Source organism: Triturus cristatus, chromosome 3_2 (genome assembly GCF_964204655.1).
Source record: "Triturus cristatus chromosome 3_2, aTriCri1.1, whole genome shotgun sequence".
NCBI classification, from domain to species: Eukaryota; Metazoa; Chordata; class Amphibia; order Caudata; family Salamandridae; genus Triturus; species Triturus cristatus.
Window position 1 is genome coordinate 829,070,440 of NC_140584.1, and position 23,776 is coordinate 829,094,215.

The 23,776-nt window shown below is 43.7% G+C and overlaps 1 protein-coding gene across 2 annotated transcripts in view; it reads right to left on the reverse strand.

The window, feature by feature from the left end:
* Positions 1–23,776, reverse strand: part of SCARF1 (scavenger receptor class F member 1) — a 248,643-nt gene that overhangs the window by 115,898 nt on the left and 108,969 nt on the right. For both annotated transcript variants that reach the window (XM_085649059.1, XM_085649060.1), the window contains one exon: positions 5,812–5,926. In XM_085649059.1, the coding sequence (XP_085505185.1) occupies positions 5,812–5,926 (115 nt within the window). The remainder of the gene's footprint in view (positions 1–5,811; positions 5,927–23,776) is intronic.

The window sequence follows — 23,776 nt, forward strand, 5'->3', positions numbered from 1 at the left end:
TTATATTAATCGCTTTGGCATTACGTCCTTTGATGGCGCCACCCACCCACTACGCATCTTAACACACGTAGCTTAAACATGCGCTGGTGTTTCTCTCAACACAATTTCACTGTCCCCGCTTTGTTTCCTAAATGGGTATTAACATACGCACACTGTATCACTCGAATTCTTTTAGGACTAATAGTACACAAGTATGCTAACTCAGCGCGCTTCCCCTTTGACGCTGCACATGACTATATCTATATACTGTACTCGTTGTGACCCGGTGCTACAAACAAGCTTTTATACAAAATGAAGTTCATTAAGCAACATGAATAAGAAATGTTTATGTTGATTGTTTTTGGCATAGAAACTTTTCTGCCTTTGTCTAAGTAACAATACCACGGGGTTGACAGTACATGCACTCCGGTGCATGTCTTTGTTATCGCCTTATTCCTCAGAATTGCTTCCCATAAGTGGTTTTTTAACATATGACAAAATGGATATCGTGTTGGTTGTGTTCTTGCTGGAAGGAGGGACGAATTTTGCCATAAACAGTGGTTTTCAAGTGATAGCCACTCACTTCTGAAGAATTGCCATTTTTTAGTTGTTACAATAATTGACGCAACCAGTATTGTTTGCATTTTATTTAGCACGTGCTTCTTAAAAATCTAACATGGCTTGTTTTCTGTTATTTCCCTCTACCTTCCTCCCTACCCCACCCTATATTTTTTTCATGATTAATATAGGTTCATATTGAACATACATATATGGGATAATATACGTCCCATCTGATCTTTTCACTGGAGACCCCTTGAAGACTAGGGTCCCCTTCACTTTGTTAGGTCCCGAAGAAAGCCCACTTGACCCTTCGGGGCATTTAAAAGGCTGAAACATGTCGACCTTTTTATGGACACCTTTGTTATAGTGCATTAGACCATAACTAGTCTTGGAGTGCACGCCGAGTAACTTTTAATACTATCTCGAACCCAGTTTAATTAAAGACATTCACTGGCTGTACGAGATTTTTTAACAATTATTATTTTTTCACTTCACGTCATTGCACTGAAAACCCACATTTTTCCTTTTTTTTCTTTCTACGATTACTACTGAAACAACCAGTGGGACGACCTCCGGGCGGAGGTAGCATTGCATTAACCCAATGATGATGCTGTCACGTTGATAACAACGGAGCGGAGAATCAAAATATACCGCTTTATTCGATCTATGTAAAACGTGAATGAGGGTTTCTTAACAGTACCAAGTACTGACTTTGCACACCCTGGTTCTTTTGGGACTAGTGATCCACTCTCCACTTGATACTTGTGAGTTACGTATAACTGTCCAATTTCCCTGTTCTTTTATTTTTAAACAACGGTAGCACTTTTACAGTGAATTTCTAGGGTTTTGTTAACGTAAGTTGAAACTTACAAGCTCCCTCATGTATAGCTTAGCTTTAACCTTTTCTTTTTTCAGTGAATATGTGAGTTTATTTATATATATGGAAATCCAGCAAATTACATCGGACGTTCACCAATCTTTTGCTGCCACGGCAGCAGTTCCTTAAAATGTACAGAGATCACCGCTCGGCTGGTGGTTATCACTAAATACAGCAATCTTAGGTCCGTCGAGTGGGGGACTTAATGTTCTTCATCATCATGGTGGATGGAGTAAATACTGTCAAACTATAAATCAGGTAGTATTACCCAGAATTAGAAAAAAGCCCCAGCAACAACATTATCATTCGGGTCTAAGCTCCCTGAAGGCTGTGCTTTTATTAACATTGTAATAGGCAGTATCCACCATCTTTGACGTATTACAGTATACTGATATAAAATTGTTTAGGATGATACAATGTGTACCGTTCTCTACTCGCTTGAGACATCTCTTTTTCTAGAATTGTGTTTATTGTTTTTAAGTGTAAAGGTAATACCTTAGGCTGGACGCAAATCTTTATTGACTGTGATGACCATCTATTACAGTATAGAGCATCACACTGTATCCTAACCGCAAAACCTGACTCTGGAGAGCCAAGAAAATGAAAGGGGTCTTGGGCAAACATTGCAATAGGCCTGATTCAGAGGAGGGTGGTAACTGAAGTGTTCCCCCAAAAAGTAGTGAAACCTCCATCTGTATATGTATGCTTCAAAACACCCTACTTAGAGTCCCGTAAATCCCACTCTTCCCACCTTTGATATCGGCTCGCCGAGGTGCGGCAGCGACTCTGCCAAAAATGGTGTGGTGCAGCCACTGATCGATAAATAATTTGTGACCTCCGTGAAACACTGGCCAGGAAAGTGCTGTGGTCTCACAAAACTGTGAGCATGGTGTCCTCACTATGTCATAAAATTTCTGCCAACATTAACACGGTACCCTCACTTTAGGGGTACATTTTTAGTGTCCAACTTTGCAGTGGTAATTTCACCAGTGCTATGGGCAGAATTTTCCCAAGACGGTCCCCTTCAAAGTGGCTGTCTTGAAGTTGAAGACAGCCACATAGGCAAGGAGACCTCCACAAGCTGGGCAGAGAACCCAACATTTGGCAGATGTTCCACCTGGACATAAGCTAAATTCAAAATCAGTCCTTTGGTACAAGGCATCATGGTTCACTTGGAACAAAACTCAGTTTTACCTCTGAACCTGTTACGTACTTCCTACAGCCAGTAGAAACTGGGGACATTGAGGTTAGTGGAAAAATCTGGGCCGAGATATCAGGTTATATGTGGAAATAAAAAGTACTCTAGTAAATAGCTTAGAGAACAGCTAAAAAGAGCCTTCGTTGCATAGATGGACAAAGCTGGCTTGAGAGCCATGTTGGGATATCAGCTGAGAGTAGTGCGTCACCTCAGAAAGCAGAAGTATGAGAGTGGAGATGGCCCTGCTCAATGTGTGTATAGTATTCCACACAAGGAACAACAAATTGTTTTATCCCAGAAAAAGAGGAGCCTCGTCTGCAGACCCCTGCCCTTGACTTAATGGTGAACAACAAAATGACCGAGGCATCAGTAAGAGAATTTATTCAGATCCTGTTCATGGTAAACTTTAAAGAAACTCCTAAGAGCTGGCATACAATTTGGGAAACATGAGTACATGGAGCGACTTACAGTCGATCAGGAGAGTTTGTCTAGGGGCTGGTTAAGCTGTTATTTGTGGAGCACTTAGTGAGCACTTGGCCTTTAGGGATGTGTCAACACTTAGCTGACTCCCAGGTTGCAGATCCAAAGTTGCTAGTTTTTACTGCCGACAAATGGGTGGCAAACAGGTTGCTCAAGAAGAGGAACGAGATTCAACAAATAAAGAGGGTCACCATAAAACACCCAGAAATTCTCAAAAGGATTCCAGAATTCCCAAGACGTCAAGAAGAAGAGGAAATTGAAGCCTCAAAGAATGCCTCAGTTTGCCTAACTGATGGTGTTTGCACTTTCAGAATGTGATCAAGAAAAGAAGGGATGTGGGGTGCCAGCAGGTTCCTAGGCACCAACATAGCACGCAACTAATTCAATGATCGCGGAAAAGATACAGCCATCTGGCCACTCTGCCGCGGCAGCCGTGGCCTCCTTGGGGATATGAGCAGAAGACTGAAACTTGAACATACAGGTGGTTGACATTCGTCACTCTGGAATTCCACAAAATGCTCACCAGTTTCTACATTACACTCACAGCAATGAACAGCAGCTCTTCAGGGGACAGCATCACCATGTTTGACTGCACGTTTATTGACACTGAAAAATACCAAAGAGTTTTTGCCAAGGATGCTTGTCAGCCTGCTTTCCTGTGGACCAGGTGGCTTTCCAAGTTAGTGGCAAAACCAAACATAATAAGTGGGATTCAGAGGTGATTTCTCTGTGGACTATTTTATGGGGAAAAAAACTAGTTCAGTTGGGGAAGATGGATGCTGGTTTCACTTCTGTTTAGACGGCCGACCTGTAGCGTTCGAAAAAGGAGACCTAAGGAACATGAACGCAGCCAACCTGGCAAAAGATAAACTTGTGTTGGCACAGGAGAACCTAATGTCTTTCCTGAGGGATCCCGAGGTCCAACTGAACAAGAAAATTATGCACGGGTCAGACAAAGTGCCCATTCTGCAAAGACTCCGCGTCCATGTCTAGGTGCAGTCTTAAGGAGAAGCCTCTCTGGGTGCATCAAATACGTCTGGGGGGATCAGCTCCTTTACTTAATACCCAAGAACTCTGAAGTGGATAAAGGGAGTCAAGCGGCTTGTTTCAGGAGCTTATTGCTCAGGCTCTCTACACCAAGACCACCTGTAGGTCTACAGAAGGTGTCAGTGTTGCTCGGTTGTTCATCTAGATGCATCACGGGCCGCTTGCAGATATGGGTGTCAACAGCCGCCCATCCAAGCCTCAGAGCGAACTCCCAGCAGTTCAGTTGGGCCACCTGGTCCCTAGATGCAGAAACGGCGATTGGTTTCGTCAAAAGCAAGAAAAAGCTATATTTGAAGGTGATCTTCTTTTCAAGAGGATCCCTTGAGGAGCACATCTAATTGCATACTGAAGGAGACTGCATCGCTCCCTCTTGCCTTATCCTGGGGGCTGAAATGAAGGGGGAGCAAGAATATAATGGTATTTCCACAGTTATAGCCCTTTCAAGGACTGCTGGTGAGGAAACAAAAAGAATTTAAACTTATGTCTGCTCTGACATGGAGGGTGAGAAGAGGAAATTATCTCTGACCCCCACCCCCCTTCCCTGAACTCTAAACTGAAGAGAAGGCCAGCCCTCCCATGGCCACATTTGCCTATATTATTACAGAGTTGCTTTTTTTTTTTATCTTTATTGAAAAAATTAAGCAGCATGTTGCATTACAGGTCGGCAGCAAGGCTGAAATATTATTACAGAGTTACCCAAAACCTCATTCAAAGCCATTTTTCCACTGCAGGAGAGGGGAAGGATGCCTGGGAAGAGGCAAGTTTATTTCCCTCGTGGAGCTGAGATAAATGTTCTAATTGGAAAGAGCCTTGAGCAATCGTTCGAAAGTGAGATGGCCGGTGGGCCTTCTACGCCTCTTGTGCGAGTACAAGGAAGTAAACCTTTCCTCTGGGGACGTTACAGCAAAGTGCCACGAAGAGATATTATAGTAAAGCAATGACTTCGGCACATTAGAGTAATTTGAAAATGATATTACAGCACATTGATTACAATGGAATTTTACAAATGGCAGAAAATATCACTGTAACGAAATGGCAGAGGATCATTTCAGTAAAGAGACAGTAAAGGAGTGGTAGTAGAATAACAAAGGAAAGAGTGACAGTGAAAGGATGTTGCTGTAGTGATACCAGATATATTAAAACCAAGGAGTGGTGGAGGGAGGTAGCAGTAAAAATGGTGGTGTAGAGAAATTACAGTAAAGTGGTACAGGAATATTATAATGAAGTGATGGTTGAAAACCACTACAGCAAAAGGATGAGACAGAAATATTGTGGTGAAGTGATGCTGCAAAGAAATTACAATAAAGTGGCATAGGAATAGTATAATAATATGGTGATGGAAGTCTATTACAGTAAAGTGACAATGCAGGACTATTGCACTAAAGGGATGGTGCAGAGAAATTACAGCAAAGTGGCACCGGGATAGTATAATAATGTCATGATGGAAGTCTATTACAGTAAAGTAATGGTATGAGAATATTGCAGTATTGTGATGGCAGAGGCATCTTGTAGTAAAGTGACGGCACCCTAGGATAACGCAATCAAGTGATGGAAGGAGGATATTAGGATACTTAGTGTGGCTTGAAACTGCTCTCTGCATTGATACTCTGTTTCTCTGAGGTACTGAGGTGAACACTCTTGAGGTGAGGCTGCTGTCCAGATTGGGTACCTGTCTTTTGAATCCAATGAGCGGCTCCTGCAGCACCAGCAGCAGCACAGGAGCAGGAGAAGCAGCAGCAGAGGCAGGAGTATCCCAGCCATCAACGCCCCGTAGTGTTGTGCGTCTGTGAAGAAAGAACATCCGGGTCAGTCCCTGTATGCAGCCGTGCCCCAGGTGCTGCTCAAGCCACAGACAAAGTGAACACACAGAGATCCACGCAGCAGCGCGTTTTGAGCCTCAATGTAAAATCCACAGTGCTAGAAAATGAAAAAATGTACTCCTGGAACCCATAAATTGGGGGTCAAGGTGTGGCAACAGAAAGGCGGAGGGGCGAAGTCATAAAAAGCAGTCTGACAGTCAACATATACACTTTTTTTTTAACCCTGTCACAAAGAAATTGACAACAAGGAGAAAGGTGACAGTAAATCTGTTCTGGCCTAATTGGATACAAAGGCTGCATTTTATCTGTTCTGACCTAATTGGTTACAATGTTTGACAGTATGAAACACACGCAGTTATATCATAACTGAATGCAAAATACGGCTTGTAAGGCAAACAGAAAAACGTTTCTTGTTGTAGATTTATTTTTTCGGTACTCCAACCTCTTTTTATGAAATCTTATGAGCTTTAGCCAACAGTGTTTCATTGTATTTAGGGGGGTATCCCCACAACTGTATCAAGGCTAAAACAATAGAAACCGTCACAGCTGCATTATTGTGAACAGATCTTGAACTAATAAGCAATCATAAGCCCCTGAATTAGTGATAGCAGTTATAATATTTCTTCTTGGTGTAAACATTAAGAATTAAGTTCAAATTCAGATTGATTCTTGTTTGTGGAAACCCATGCATAAAAAACATTTTACCATGTTTCACGGTGCAGTTCAATTAGTGCAGTAAGTTACAACATTGGAATTAACCCATTCCAATCTGGATAACATGTATTTATATGTACTGTAAAGGTTATCTTATTCATGTTCTACCAAATGTAGATATGCGCCGTTAAATATCCATTTATGTGATGTGCATGGCGGGAAGGAGTAGATAATGACAATCATTATACCCCATTAGAAGCATGTAACTAAAGCTGCATTTTAAAATATCTTTTGTGGGTATGGCACTACTGTAGAAAGCTTTGTGTGCCCAGTAAGTTTCAGGGAGTAATAATAATGGTCAGATAATTCTGGTGGTTAATGCACTTGCTGGAGAAATCGTTTTTTAGGTCTCGGCTCTAGGTGGCGCGCATGCGCTGTCTCAAAAAGGGACCTGTTGTATGTACTTTGTGGGCTACAGCCCGCCCATAGGCTGGCTCCCTCATCACTACATTATTAATTTTCCTCATTTGCCCATGGCATGTATGTGTCATGCCTCTTCCTATCTGTAGCCCGCTCCTAGAGCAGCGACCAACTACTGCTAAACATAGCAGGGGCCCTTTTCATGCATTGTTACAGGACTTTTTTATTACTTTAAGAGCGCTTTTCACAAGCGCTATTGTTTTTATCCGCACCGTTCTTTCTTTCCTGATCGTGCTACTTTGTTATTTATTTATTTCTCTTTGCCTCTCACAATCCTTCTATGTTGTTCTCCCTCTCCCCGTTCTTTACTGCCTGTTGTTGCATCCCCTCTCTGTCTCCCACTAGTTCTTTTTACTCGCAGTTTGTTTTATAGCGCTAACTCAACCCAAAGAGAATGGAGTGCTTTACATGAGCACCAGTTATATAACACAAGGATACATTAATTTCTTGGTAGCCCCAGGGAGATTAAGGAATTTGCCCAGAATCACAGGATGTTGAGCCGATGCCAAGAATCGAACCTGGTTCCCTTGCTCCAAAGTCGGCATCACTGGGCGTTACCCCACATCCTTTCTCCAGCAGATGGACAATGATCAGAAAATACCTCGTTTTCACATGGGTCATCACGTGCCTTTCCTGTCTGCTGTTACTCATGCTGCACTTTCTTTTCCTTAGGGAAACTCTTTGTTCTCGAAGCTAAAGAAAAACCACACAGAACTCATATTTGCTTGAATCTGTTCTAAACAGGCAACTGCTATCTCCAGAGTTGAACAGCAATCGGGTGGTTCACATGCCATTGTTGAGCATTTTCGCTTTCATCTCTATATATCGATCAACAAAATTTCAAGCTCAGGTCATTTCCTTTTGATATGTGAAAATGGAAAAACATACTGGATGAGGCGGTAGCACTGTTTTCTGTAAGATGCCATGTACAACACTGAAATAAATATTTCTACACACTGACAGCCCTCCCTCTCAGTCTCTGCCTTCCCCTAAACTGGGCTGCGTTGATCCTTTGCACCCATGGGAGTGCTCTTTAAGGCGCAGCAGTGGCACCTAGGGAAGGACTGAGCATGACGGAGAAACCCCCAGGATCACGTTTTATCTGTGTACATCTCAGTTACACTGCAATACCTATGCATGTTTAGGGGGGCCTCTTGGTTGATTTTGTGGCATTGGTTCCGTATATAAAATAAGGGCATTGTTGGAAATTCAAGTAAGCAGGAGCCCCGTTGCTGCAAACATCAGTTTTATGTCAGGTACTGCTAGACATATATACTCAGCATTTATTTTGGAGGGAGGCTTAGTGAAAGCATATTTTACACTGAATTTGATAATCACAGCTTTATATACATATAGAGCTGCATAAAAAACACCCTATCTTTAATTTATCTATCTAAAGTCTATCTATCTATCTACCTTTTATCTATCTATCTAACTTTTATCTATTCATTTATCCATCTATCTTTTATCTATCTATCTGACTGTCGATCTATCTATCTGCTATCTATCTATCTAGCTAAGGAGTAGAGTAGTACAGGGTACAGTGCAGAAGTGTTTTATTAGAGTGGCCTAGAGTGCAGTTGCCTAGAGTACAGTGGTGTAGATTGCAGTGGACTACAGTGGTGCAGAATAGATTAGCGAGCATAGAGTGGAATGATGAAGAGTAGAGTGGCGTGTGGTGGTGTAGAGTGCAGTGGCACAGAGTGCAGTGACAGAGTGTTGTGGTCCAGAGGAGAGTGGCTTTGAGTTCAGTGGCAGAGAACGTAGTCTTGCAGATAGAGTGTCAGAGTACATTGTCGGAGAGTGCATTGGTGTAGAGTAGAATGGTCCGGAGTACAGTGGTACAGTGGCAAAGGGTGCAGTGGTGCATAGTAGAGTGGGATAGTGTGCACTGGCAGAGTAGAGTAGAGAGGCATAGAGTGAAGAGGCTTGGAGTGAAGTGGTGTAGAGTGCAATGTCATTGAGTGCAGTGGTGCACAGTAAATTAGAGTGGTATAGAGTGCATTGGTGTGGAGTGCAGTAGAGTAGAGTGGTGCAGAGTAGAGTGGAGTGGCATAGAGTGCAGTGATGCAGAAAAGAGTGGGTACAGTTCAGTTGCAGAGAGTGCAATGTTGCAGAGCACAGTGTCATACAGTGCAGTGCTGTAGAGTGCATTAGTGTAGAGTGTAATGGCGTAGAGTGGTGTTGAGTAAAGTGACAGACTACAATGGTGTAGAGTGGTGTTGAGTGCAGTGGCATAGAGTAGAGTGTGGCAAAGTAGGGTATAGTGGCGTACAGTGCAGAGCAGGTTATCATAGAGTGCAGTGGCGTAGAGTGTATTGGTTTTAAGTAAAGTGGTGTTGAGTGCAGTGGCATAAAGTGCAGCGGCACAAGTGGAGTGGCACAGGGTAGATTGTAGTGGTATAGAGTGCAGTGGCATAGAGTAGAGTATCTTAGAGTGCAGTGCTGCCAAGTAGATTAGAGTGGATTGGCATAGAGTACAGTGGTGAAAAGTGCAATGGTGCATAGTAGAGTAGTGTGGGATAGAGTGTATTGGTATAAAGTAGATTGGTGCAGAGTGCAGTGGCCTAGAGTACGGAGGTGTATATTGCAGTGGAGTAAAGTGGTGTAGAATAGATTAGAGAGGCGTAGAGTGGAATGACGCAGAGTAGAGTTGCATGTAGTGGCATGATGTGCATTGGCGTAGAGGGCAGTTGAGTGGTGCAGAGTTCAGTGGCATAAAGTGCAGCGGCATAGACTGGAGTGGCACAGGGTAGATTGTAGTGGTATAGAGTGCAGTGGCATAGAGTAGAGTATTTTAGAGTGCAGTGCTGCCAAGTAGATTATAGTGGATTGGCATAGAGTACAATGGTGAAAAGTGCAGAGGTGCATAGTAGAGTAGTGTGGAATAGAGTGCATTGGCATAAAGTAGATTGGTGTAGAGTGCAGTGGCCTAGAGTACAGAGGTGTGGATTGCAGTGGAGTACAGTGATGTAGAATAGATTAGAGAGGCATAGTGTGGAATGATGCAGAGTAGAGTTGCGTGTAGTGGCATAGAGTGCAGTTGAGTGGTGCTGAGTGCAGTGGCATAGAGTACAGTGGTTCAAAGGAGAGTGGCATTGAGTTCAGTGGTGGAGAGCGCAGTCTTGCAGATAGAGTGTCAGAGCACATTGTCAGAGAGTGCATTGGTGTAGAGTAGAGTGGTCCAGAGTACAGTGGTACAGTGGCGAACAGTGCAGTGGTGCATAGTAGAGTGGGATAGTGTGCACTGGCAGAGTAGAGTTGATAGGCACAGAGTGAAGAGGCTTAGAGTGAAGTGATGTAGAGTGCCGTGTTATTGAGTGCAGTGGTGCACAGTAGATTAGAGTGGTGTAGAATGTAGTGGCGTAGAGTGCATTTGTGCATAGTAGAGTGGAGTACGGTTCAGTGGCAGAGAGAGCAGTGTGTCATATAGTGCAGTGGTGCAGAGTGGCGTAGAGTGCATTAGTGTAGAGCAGAGGTCTTCAATCTCTGGTAAATTGGCAAGCGCGAGCTGCCGCTCAGGTAGAATTTCTACTAAAGCAGTATCAAGATAAGCGGAACGCCGCTGAGTTTTTTTGTTACATTGCGGAGTTCGGCATAGCGTATCTCTGCGTCACGTTTATTACTGTCTTAAGTTTTTAATGTACAGGACTGTCAGAATTCAATCCAATGCTGTTAACATGATGGGAAGTTCACCATTGTGGGTTGCATTATGTGTCTCCCCAGTTGCCGCTGCTACATATATCTTTATTTGTTATCTCTCCTCCTAACTAGGTTACTGTACCTGATGAAAATTTTAAAAAAGAGAGGCATGTCCTCTCTTAATATGTTCTATGATACTCTGCACTATTAGTATATAGGTGTAGGGATACCTAGACCTGGCCCTGATGAATGCCTGAGACCATGTGGCTCAAGAAAGAAAGGGCAGAAACATGTTGGCAAGATAAGTCAACGGTACGTAATGGTCATGGTAACCATAAACGTCCTCTGATAATACTTTTTGTTTTTTACGTCTCACCTAGGCAGGGCTTGCACTGTCTGTTCGAGACATGCTGTATTCAGGCTATGGGCAGGAAGCTCCACCCACTTTTCACCCATCTTTTGAATTGGCTCCTGTTACGGTCCTTTGTAAATGGTGGCTTTTCAGAGGTCCATAGGCTTAGTAGTCCCTCCTTAGTACCGCCTTTTCTCTTCTTGTAACCTCCTATGAGGACTGCCCCAATTACATGTGTTGTTACCCTAGATGTTTTAATTACAGCCTCGAGCACTATCTTGTTAAATCACTTTCTCCTGCCTGCTGTTGCAGGCAGGACATGCTCTCCCCCAACGTTTTTTTTATTTATTTAACCAGCGCAGCACGCCTCAGCTCCAATAATGGCAGCCGCGCCTTTCTTTTGTTATTTGCAGCTCTCTGAACTGCATGCCTTTTTTTCTATCTTAACTTTTCTGACAATCGCAGCACACCCTGCTTTAGCTTTAAACATCTTAAGCTAAAGTGCAGGTGCCGTGATTGCTTAAAAAGTAAAGTAATAGAAAATAAAAATTCATCCCCACGCCTTTTTTCCCCTATTTCTTTACTTTTAAAGCAATCGTGGCACCGCACTTTAGCTTAGATGTTCAAAGCGAAAGCGCGGTTTCCGCTTTTTTTTTCTTTCTTTACTTTCGTTGCAATGGCGGCACCTGTGCTTTAGCTTTAAACATCTTAAGCTAAAGCGCGGGTGCTGTGATTGCTTAAAAAGTAAAGTAATAGAAAATAAAAATTCATCCCCACGCCTTTTTTCCCCTATTTATTTACTTTTAAAGCAATCGTGGCACCCGCACTTTAGCTTAGATGTTCAAAGTGAAAGCGCGGTTTCCACTTTTTTTTTTCTTTCTTTACTTTCGTTGCAATGGCGGCACCCGTGCTTTAGCTTTAAACATCTTAAGCTAAAGCGCGGGTGCTGTGATTGCTTCAAAATAAAGAAATAGAAAAAAAAGGCCTTGGAATGCATTTTTTTAATTTCTTTACTTTTGAAGCAATTGCTGCACCCGCACTTTCGCTTCAACTGTTTAAAGCTAAAGCGTGGGTGCCGCGACTCATCTGCAATGCAATAGCTCTCGCATTACTAAAAGTTTGAGCTATTGGTGTTGCATTATTATTAGCAACACCAACAGCTCAAACTTTCAGTAATGCGAGACCTATTGCATTGCAAATGCTTGTTTAAACAACCCTAAAATACCACCTGAATAAAGGATACTTTGTGGTTTATCCTAAGGCATTTTTATTCATTGAGCTGGATCCAAGTTCTTATCCAGAAAAAAAGAATTAATTTCTAAGAACTCCCTCAGGTTAGCCCTACCCTGAGGTCGAGTCCGCCCTGGTAGTATCACCCTACCAGGGTGAGACGAGTTTGCAAATGTGAAGCATGTCACATTACGTGAGTGAGCCTACCTTGTCCACTTCTTGGAATTGCCCATTTTTTCCCTGGAGGGAAAGTAGCTTTAGGTGATAAGACTAACTCTATTACAGGCGTGTTGGATAAAGTATTTCAAGCACAGCAGAGGGTGTTGCTGCAATTTTTGTGTTTTGATTGTTTATTAAAGGCAGGCATGAACCCAACACTGCCTTTTTCTCTCTCTCTCTGTTTTATGGAATAGAGTGGTGCAAAGTAGAGTGCGGTAGTATGGAGTGGTGCCTAGTACATTAGAATGGGGTAGAGTGCATTGGCATATAGTAGAGTGGTGCAGCGTAGACCAGAGTGGTGCAAAGTAAAGTGCAGTGATGAAGTGTGAAGTGGCGTAGGGTGGAGTGGTGCAGAGTAGAGTGCAGTGGCAGAGTGGTGCAGAGTGGAGTGGAGTGGCGTAAAGTAGAATATGCATGGTGTGGCGGCAATCTGCCCTTATAGATGCACAGACATACAGTTTTACATATAAAAGTATACCGCGCACAAACGATAATGTGTGGAAATGTCATCACCAAGTGTATTGATCTGTTTTGATGGTATTAAAATATTTGTTTCTACCACACTTCAGAATTTCCAAAAATGTGCTTCATTTGTACTTTCCATATTCTGAGATATCTGCACAGTTCATCTACAGACATTTCAATTTTACGAAAAAATAGACCGTGCACCAGGGAGTCAAATTCTAATATAAGTTTCAAAGTATCTCCTTTATTCTTTTGCTCCAAAATAGAAAATGTTAAAATCCAGCCAACGCTTTTTGTTCCAATACCTGGGCTTTGAACCGTGTGTGGCGATGTGTTTATGGTATCAGTATTGATTGATATTGCATCAGTAATATTTCTTAAGAGTTTCTCTACACCAGGTCATCAAATTGTGTATCGAAATATGGTTAGTACTGGACATGTTCATCAAATCCCATATTTGTTACCTTGATAAGTCTCCAAATTTCATATTGGCTGCGGTCTGGTTTTCAAAGTTTTCAAATCATAAACACATCGCCACACACAGCTCAAAGCCCTGAAGAAGTATGAAGTTACAGGTATTGGATCGAAATTCGTTGGCTAGATTTTAACATTTTGTATTGTTGGAGAAAAAGAATAAAGGAGATACTTTGAAACTTATATTGGAATTAGACTCTTTTCTGGTGCACCCTCTACTTTTTCGTAAGTTTTTGGATCTGCTGGACAGTGGCACCAAACCCTGGCAGGTGCTGGAATATTCGTGCACAGGACAGTATGCTCATCAGGATTGGTGATTTGGCTGCAGACTACATAGTCCGCTGCTGGTCCATTTAGTTTCAAACATTTCAATTTTGTTTAGGTTTGAGCTGTCAAAATTCACTGTTTGGAAATTGCACGGGTCATTACCACGATTCCAAATATGGTGCAACCAAGATTATGCACAGGGATCGATTTTTTCTGCCCACGTGTAACTGCGGCCAAAGTTTACAATTAAGCATCCTTAAACACCCCTAATGTCTACAGATTTTTGCCAGGGTCCTTCCTGTCCATCTTTTATGCACAGAATAACAATACACACGGAAATGTGCACACCTAATTTGCATGTAGGCTTGTCTATCATGTAAGGTGCATTAAGGCAAAAATAAGCATCAGCTCACAGCTATATAATGTGAACAAAAGATGAATAAAGAGGCTGCTTCTCGCACCTGTTGTGAATAAAGGTAAATAAACAGAGGCATAAACCTAATGTGCCAAATATACACCGTCGTACACCATATACAGATATTGGCACATGCCTACCGTAAACTGAACTGACTAAACAGATAACTGCACAATACAACTCTATGCAGAGGTCAGAAACGCAGAACCTGAACACACCTGGCACAGGGCCAGACGCACACACAGCTGCACACATTCAACACGCCAGCACAACCCCAAATAATAGATGCCAGGGAGAGCGGCCGCCCCGTAAGATTACTGGTGGACTTCCATTTCCTCGTGTCAGCTTCACTCAAGATGAGTGTGAATGCTTTCCCCCGGTGGCACACTACCCTTCGAGCCGATGAGGGATGTTCTGCAGCCCACCTTAGTTTTTTTTGCCAGGACCATCGGAATTATGAGACAGGTCAGGGCCAAATTATGCACAGGGTTAACCACATTAGGCAGCAATAAAAGGAAAATTGTGCGGCGCAATCCGGCACCTTTTGTTAAGGTATTACTTCACAAGTTTCTAATTTTTATACATTGACACTGTCTTGGCAAAGGTTTCACCTCATCTCATTACTATCAGTTTAACACCTGAACACAGCAACCTGCAACTGAAAGGTGACCTGCCAGTGTGCATTAACACGAGTGGTAGTGTTTTAGTAACTATTGATCGGTTGGAGCAAGAACCATTTTTTTTTGTTAAAATCTTTGCAATGTATGCAGGAGAGGGTGAATTATATGGCAAATCTATAACTTTGTGGAAAATGCAGTGGTCACAGAACCGCATAATTCCAGTGGCTCTGCTTCTAGCCGACACTTCAAAGATGAAGGCTGAACTGAAGATTTCCTCATAGTTCGTTTAAAAACCAGATACCTCCGGCTGCGCAGGTCTGTAAGCGTGGGTGAACGGCTGAACTCCAAGCTGTAATAACCAAATACTCCTCTCACCAGACTGTGTCGCTCATTCACACCTTCTCCCTTTCACACAGACCCTCACACACACCTGCAAATCACTTTTAATTCACACCCTCCCTCTGAGTGACATAGATAGTATATTCACATCAGGGCTTTAATTGGGCCGGGTGCTGCCGGGTCTGAGCACCAGCAGTAATTAAAAAGGGCAATGGAAATGGGTCCCGTTCAGGCTCTATAATTTTTTTAACATTTTTATTGATGTAAAAATAAAGGTACCAGAGTTACAATTGAACATAAGATGAAACAATAGAATAATATAGTGTATAACATCAAAAAATATTATAATAAAGAACAATCTGATTCAGAGATAATAAGGAGATGGGGAAATGAGATCACCTTATGGTTAAGAAATGAATAAGAAGAATAAGGGTACATATTAGGATAAGTGGAAACTAGAAGAAAGTTTTTTTTTTATTTTAAATAAAGGAATAAGAAAGGGGAGAAAGAGAGAGAAGAAAGAGAAGAAGCCCCATAATTTAGCCAACGGAAAAAACGCATACTGCAGCGGGTGGAACAAAAAAGAAAAAACATTTCCTGGAGCGACTGGGAGGCAGTTTTCACCTGGCTCGCTGCTGCACTTCCCTGGCCTGCACCAAAGCGCATTCACAACAACAGCAGGGAGAAGGCCCGAGGTGCTTTCTTTTCTGCTCTAGTGGAACATAGGGATCATTACCCCGGACTGCGCTGTCCTAAGGGGCCCGTCTCGAGGGTCTTTGCATTGCACACTGGTCTGGTCTTTTGCTGCCGTTCTGAGTGGACGTACCATTTTCCGTGCACACTACAATAGTGAACGGTGAACCATGGGGCCTGTTCGCAGTTCAACTCATAGTATGCATTTGGGGGGTGGGGGGAGGGTTGCAGCTTGCAGGAGTATTCATCTACCCGTGTTTAGGGCCCTGTATTGCGTGGAAAGGGAAATAATGTTTTTATGAAAGAAAGAACTCGGTCAGACCAGCGAGCTGGCCAGGGGTGGAGCTTCCATTGGTGCAGCAGGTGCAGTGGCACCAGGGCACAGAGGCCCGTGGAACCCACTGAACCGTGATTATTGTTGCATTTTATAATTCAAAACGCAGCCAAGGGGGGGCCATTTCATTCCTAGCACTGGGGACCCATGACTCACTGGCTACACTTCTGACCATGGGTCCGATAGTGCGATAATGAAAATCGATGTAATTGTTTTATTTTTATGGCTTCTCCTACCACATTCCGCAGGAGGACTGTGGCCCAGCCTCAAAAGAATCGTGAATCCGAACCTTACTCAAATGGGATAATCATAAGGCGCTTTCTTCCTCTGAACCCTGGACGCTCTTTCAACCTTATCTTAGAGGGTACAGTTTCTGGACTGTGCCTGGTGGCCTTGCACCTTCTGGCTTCCCAGAAAGCGTGCTCACTTTTAGAATTTATGAGTCACGGGATTCTAGAGTCCCATGATTTAGGCCACGCCCTTAACTACCTAGACCACGCGCCTCGTAAAGGACTCCTGGTCACATCTCTACGACTATCTCACATTAGAGGCCCCCCAATCCCACTTAAGGCCCTGATACAAATTATTGTAAACACAGAGCCACAGCGCCAGCGCGCACCCCACACGCATGCAGAAGGGCACCACTGCAGGAAAGGCGGCATGACCCCTCGCGTGCAGCCTGAAGGGCGCGCAGCCCTGCCCCGCACAACACGACGTGTAAAGAAATGCGTTGGTTCGTCACAGACGGAGTCACGGCTGCTGCAAACCATAAACCTTGGTAAACCTTTAACCAGGATGTCAGCATCAACACCTGCATTTAAGAGTGCTAAAACCACCTTTAACTCCGCACTTCCGGAATTAATGGGGCGCTTGTAACTCCAGGGGTGCGTAAGTAACACCCCTGAATCCGAGGCCGTGTGGATGAGACGAACAGCAATTCCGCCCGCAACTGGGGAAGTGGAATTGGGATCAAGGGTGAAACACTGATTCTCGCGGCCATTCCCCGTTCTGAGAGGTTTCTTAGGGTTAACAATCCCCTTGCTATGGGTAAATAAAGGCGTATGATCTTCCAGTCAGTGCTTTGTTGACACCACGGCGACCAGGTGCCTGCCCCAAGCCCCTCCTTCCACACACAGGTTGTTAATGCCAGAGCCTCTGTCTGGAATGTCTGTGTCAGGTGTGGTTTAAAGTCAGAGCTGCCCCTGGTGCAGAGCGTGGAGGCGAAGCAATGTCACGCCCCCTCCTACAACGCAGAAAGCAATGGCAGCCAGCCCTTTATGAAGCCCGCTCCCTTCTTGCAGGCGGCATTGGTTCCCCGTGAGTGGCGCCTGGTCAGTGTATACTGTCTGTATCCGTCGTTGTCACGAGGAACCTGGACAGCTAACTCCACCCTGACAGCAGCCATACCACCCAAAAAATATTTAACAAAAAATGCTAAAAATATCAATTGATGTTTGATCAAAGTCCTCTTTCATCAGGTAATGTGCAACACACGACTCACATGGATCAGCCTTTTCCTTTCCAGGAATACACAGGCTATCTTCTCCTGCTCTACAAACCTGATGTGGTACTTTTAAACTGTGGCATTGCCCAAGGTCCACTGTTGTTTAACATTTACATGTCCCCACTAGCCAAACTCATTTGAAGTTTCGGGTTTGTCACTATCCCCTATGCAGATGACACTCAGACAATCATTTCCATGACAAAGGACCATGATCTCGTTCAATCTAATTAGCCTTATAGACCGCGGCTATACCGGTTGTTAAAGGCCTCAAATCCAAGTTATAGGCCCAAGCCATAGGCGAGGGCCTATAACAATGAAAGGGGCCTTTAACAAGTGATATAGCCTGAGGCAGAAGGGCTACAAGGCCATAAAAACATTCCACCCACTATGGGTAGAATATTCTAAATTAAAAAGGGAGAAACAGAAAGACAAACATTGGAATGTTGGAGCTGCGGGCTTGTACCAGCCATTATAAGCTCGATCTACTCCATAGTCTTCAATGAAGCGCTCAACATTCCAATGTTCGAATTTCTTTTATGTGTGCTGTTGTAGACTGGATGCAGAACCACCCTCTTAAACTTAATGGGGACAAAACAGAACTACTCTTGTGTGGTTGTCAGTCATTTGGGTGGTCACTTTCTTGGTGGCCTCCTGAACTAGGAAGTCCTCCCTCTCCGGTCTCTCCAGCTAAGTATCAGAGCTTTATCTTTGATCATCAATCATCTTTCATTTGTCATACAGATCAACTAGGCGTCTAGACCCTGGTTCATTCTTCTAAGCATGCTCAGCAAAATGGTACTTTTTCTCTACCCTTTGCTCAGAAAACGGGGATTCACTTGTTTGTAATCTCTCTGCTAGACTATGGGAACTCGATTTTCCGTGGGCTACTAGAGAATCTCACTCAGTGTATTTAGACAGTCCAAAATTCAGCAGCCATTGTTTCAGTCTTGCATTCCCCTTACCTTTGGGAATTCCATTGGCTACCCAATCAAACTATGTTCTACACTCCAAGGGGCTCATTTCTGAGCCCCTGCGTCACTTTTGCGCCACCGGTGCGTCACTTTTTGTGACGCACCAGTGGCGTAAAACATGCGCCATGATGCACCATATTTACAAAGTGACGCATCTACCTAGATGCGTCACTTTGTAAACCCCTGCGCTACATTATACCTGCGTCAGGTATAATGTATGCAGGGTGGGCGTTCCCACGTAAGTATGCATCGTAGAAGTAACGCAGTGAAATCTACGAGATTTCACTGCACCACTTCTAGGGTGCAAATGCGTCAATATCTTGCGCCTGCCTCACAGCAGGCGTAAGACTGACGCAGGCCCTCTCACATGGGGCTTGCCCCATGTGAAAGGACACATTGCTGGAGTTGCATCACTTTCGTGACACACTCCAGCAATGCGTCACTTTTGTGCCTACAGATACATCAGAAATACTGACGTATCTGTGACTCCTTGCGACATGATGCGTCATACAGTAAATATGACGCATCATTGGAGTCGCAGGGAGGGCGCAGTGAAAAGTGACGCATCACTGTTTTCACGCAGTGATGCGTCACTTTTCATAAATGAGGCCCCAAGGCTTTATGGAGTCTACAATTCTGGTCCCAAGAACTTACGGCTCAAACTTTATCGGTCTATTCTCTCTCACCAATCCCAATTGGCTAAACTCCTCATGGTTCCCCATATTAATAAGTCAAACCTTGGAGGCCGATCCTTAACCTTCCTGGCGCCCAAACTTTGGAACACATACGTTTCAAAAAGAGACTTATTTCTTGGTTGCTTTGCTGCCTTTTTGTCCCCTTCCTTTTATCCTTTAGTGCAAAGATGCCCCCTTGGTGTAAGCATCATGCTTTACAAAATCCTTCACATAAGATAAAAACATATCTTGGACACCTGCCTGGATTTAATTTTTGGTGGGTCCATAGGCTCAGAACAACCATAGGCTTCATACAGTCCACCCACCTCCTCTTTTTGAGCACTCGTAAGGCGGGGTCTGAAAAAGGCAGTCTCATCACTTCTGGACAGTTGGACTACTCTGACCCCTGAACTTTTACCCGTTTTTAGGTCTCGCCTGACCCAGCGCATGTGCTGGTCTGGTGAGACTTTTTGAGAGGGCTCCAAAAAGTGCTACCAGGCCAGCCTAGAGGTACAGTGCATGAGCGCGGGCGCGCGCGCCGCGCTTGACCGCGATTACTTTCACTTTCGCGGCCGCACGGCCGCTTTGATGTTTGATCGCGATCACTTTCACTTTTGTGGCAGCACGGCCGCTTGGCATAGCCAATAGGTCTCGCTTTTGGGACCTTATACGTATTTAGTTATGCAACTGTTGCATGGCTAAACACTTATAAGGTCCCAAAGGAGAGACCTATTGTCTATGCCAATGCTTGTTTGATTTGTCTGGTCTGTACCCCCAGAGTCCTCGACATCTACGAAACCACGGGATGTTAAAATTGACATGTTTTTGTAACCTAAGCAACTTTCGAGGTGTTAAATTAAAGAAATGACTCCTTTCAAGTAGCTCTTTAGTTTGAATTTATTTCATCCAGTTCATGTCTCTACATTCATCTCAACTTTCAATGTTTCGATAACGTACAGCTTGTCAAGTCTTTTATTACATTTCAAAGTGTAGTACTCTTAAGAAAAGTCTTACTATTGATTCATCTCTTCCAAGTTATTTAAAGGACTGTCACCTTAATACATCCCAATTGTTACTCGAGGTGCAATGCAAGACTTCACTAGCTTGTATAGAAGATCTCGATAAAGATACTTTGTAATAATTAAGAATTGTTGAAACACAAAAGCCTCGAGAAAGTAACAATACTTGTGAAACGTGTCAGCTTAAGTATGGCTACTGAAGTTCAAGACAAATTAAGAAGCATCGATCATTCGAAATAAATTCAAATTAAAAAGCTATTTGAAATTATTAATTTCTTTAACCAAGCACCTCAAAAGGTGATTAAGTCACATAAAATGGTGTAGTTCCAGAAACCACATTCTTTGAAATTATCAACGTTTTTATATTGATTACATTTACATTGGTTCCACAAAATCAGCTCCCACATATTGCCAAGGTAGGTACACGTGGAGTTAAACAAAATAGTTAACCTATACTTCCCTTTGTATGCTTAATCTTACAATATGTTAGTAGTCAATATTTTGGACTCAATATAGTTATTGGTAGGATGCAATTGCAAATGGACCATTCAGATGGTGGGATATAGATCTCAATGTAGGATTACCTCCTATATGGCGCCTCCTAAGGGATGTGCGCGATGAGCCAGGAACTGCACCAAGCCGCCCTCATAGCCTAGCAACAGTATATTGCATTAATGTTTGTAATATGATGTTTGTACATTGATCTAGAGCTGCATACTTCAAATAAAAAAGACTAAATATATATATATTTATTTATTGGTAGACATTTCTGACCATGAGAACTGGAGTGGCCAATACTGGTTCAGGTGTAGAGTAAGCTTTGTTCTGAGGACCAATAACTTTCGGTCACTGTGGCTATCTGAAATGCAGCCTCTCAATTGGTAATACACAGACTATTTCTGGCTTCCGCGTCTCTCCAGTGCCGAAAGTCTTGCAACTTGTCTGCAGAGACACATCCTGCTCTCTCTCCCTTGGGAGTTTCAAATTGAAGGTTGAACGTCTTCTGATTCGGTCCTGGCCTCATGCGAGTGAGCCTTGTTTCATGCAACTACTGCCCCCTTGAAGGGAGTTCCTTGAACTTATTGAACTTAGTGTGGGAGCTTTGCAGCAGCTGCTGAGATAGCTTTTCAAGGACAAGGCACCTCATTGCTTTTCTTGATGTTAGAACTAAGGGTCTCATTCACAGTTTGGGAGGCTGCCACCATACGTTCGGGAGGCAGAGGCCCTGCTGCTTCCACCAGCACCTGGACTTCCTGCCTGCTAAATTGCATCAAGAATGCCCCCTTATCATGGCAGCCCACTTTCATCTGTTTTCGCCTTTTTCATATCCAACTTTGAGTGCAATAGTGTAGTGGCCTGGAGACACCAGGGATAAGCAATATAATACTTACTGTGCAAGCAGCATCTGTTCTGGGTGGTTAGTGCTGTAGATCAACATGCTTTGCATACTCCTGCCATCTAGTGTTTGATATGAACATCACTAGTTGTTTTTCTAAGATGTGTCAAGTTATAGGCTATATAGTGACTCCTTCATTAGTCCACAATGAGCATGGGCACTGACTGCACCCTTAGATTGTTTTCCCCACAGCGGGTGAAAGGTGAGAATGAAGTAGAGAATTGCAAGTATATGTGTCCTGGGCAATTGTAGTTAGTTAAATAAAATTTCTTGAGCGTTAAAAAATACATTTACAATCATTGCCTACTTCCGGATAGAAGGGAGGGCGCATCTGAATCTACTTCATTACATGCAACAAACTGATGCCTACAGGGGAAGTAATATTTTCCATTTGTAGCATGTGGTGCAGTTGATATACATGCTTTGCATCAACTATAAAGCTGTCTCCTCCCAGCAGTAGCTAGCGGGCAGGTGAGGCAGGTGCTTGAAATAAAGCTCTTATGACAGTTTGGTCTACCATAGCTTGCTGGCAAGCTCATATATTTCCACATCGTAACGCTTTGTGAACGTGTGCGGTTTTGACCATGTTTCTACCTTATATATGTATGTATGTATGTATGTATGTATGTATGTATGTATGTGTCTTGTAAAGCGCACTGCTGCCCTGAGGCGTCCTGGCGCTGTAGACCGCTGGGGAACCCGTCCTGGCTATCCCTGTGAGATGGTCCCTCCAGGGTATCTCCAAGGTGAAACCAGGCATCCCCAGCGAATGTGGGGGGCCCTTGTGGAGATGAGGCAAGCTAATGCCCAGAGTTGCCGAGTGTGTTCCTGGTTAGAGTAGGTACCGAAGCGAGAATTATCGAGTCCGTTTTGACCCTGGTCCACGACCCTGCCGCGTCGGGAATTGAACCCTGGCCCCTGGCCAATTCTCTGTTTACGGATCTGCCGCCTCTAACCAGTGAGCCACACCTCTCCACACCGTGAAGACCGCTTCTAGAGTATGACCGAGTATATGTGAAGTGAAAAGTGCTAAAGTGGGCGCATTACAAAAAGTGACGGACTGGCATCACACACCACCTGGTGTCATGCTTCATCATCTGCCAGTCCTCCGGGGAGGATGGACGTATAATCTACAGGTGATTCCGTGGAGACCGCACCTTGACGAAAGTTTGACTACAGGGGCTCTCCTCATTCCAACTCCCATGGGGCAAGTAGGTTGAAAGAGCAGGGTTAATGTACCCTCTTAGTGTTGAGTGACCATAGGTCACCACACCCAGTGGATAGTCTTTGATCAGACTAAGAGCCCTCCCTTTTTCTATATGGTCCTGATGAATGCCACGTACCTTTTTGGACAACTGGCAGAAACATGTCGACCTTTAACACAGCGGCAATGGGATAATTAAGGTCCCTATTCACCGCACTTCCGTTTTTATTTCCATCTAGTCACCACATTAGAAGAAAAAGTTGTCAGGTGCACTATTATGGCTTTTTAAACTCGCATTACCCTCTGGGCCCCCACTTAGTTTAGAAGTGCATCCCTATCTTTAGGTGTATGCCCGCCCTCCACCAAACGCGGTTTTTGGAGGGCGAGGACTGGCCGATGATGAAGCATGACACCAGGTGGTGTGTGATGCCAGTCCGTCACTTTTTGTAATGTGCCCACTTTAGCACTTTTCACTTTACATATATTCGGTCATACTCTAGAAGCGGTCTTCACTGTGTTATACATGTTAGTTTGGAGGCTGGCCGTCTTCTAGTGCCCTACTGCCTCTGGTTCCTTCCTCAGGTCTTTACCTTTTATATATCAGCCAAGGGGATGTTGCCCAAGACTGTCATGGTAGCCCCCTTCTTACATGTAGAATATACCCTAGGAGGTACAGAGACCTCTCTTTTGGCCATTGATACAAGTCTGAACGCATCTTATAATCCATCTTGCAATGCCTGCTTTAGAAATAGGCTGTTTTTATGTCTTACCATAACTATCAAAGAGTTGTCAGCTGTACGGAAAGACGTTGTCTTGTCAATAGAATACACGAGTGCCTGTTTTACATCTAGTGTGTTCAAAG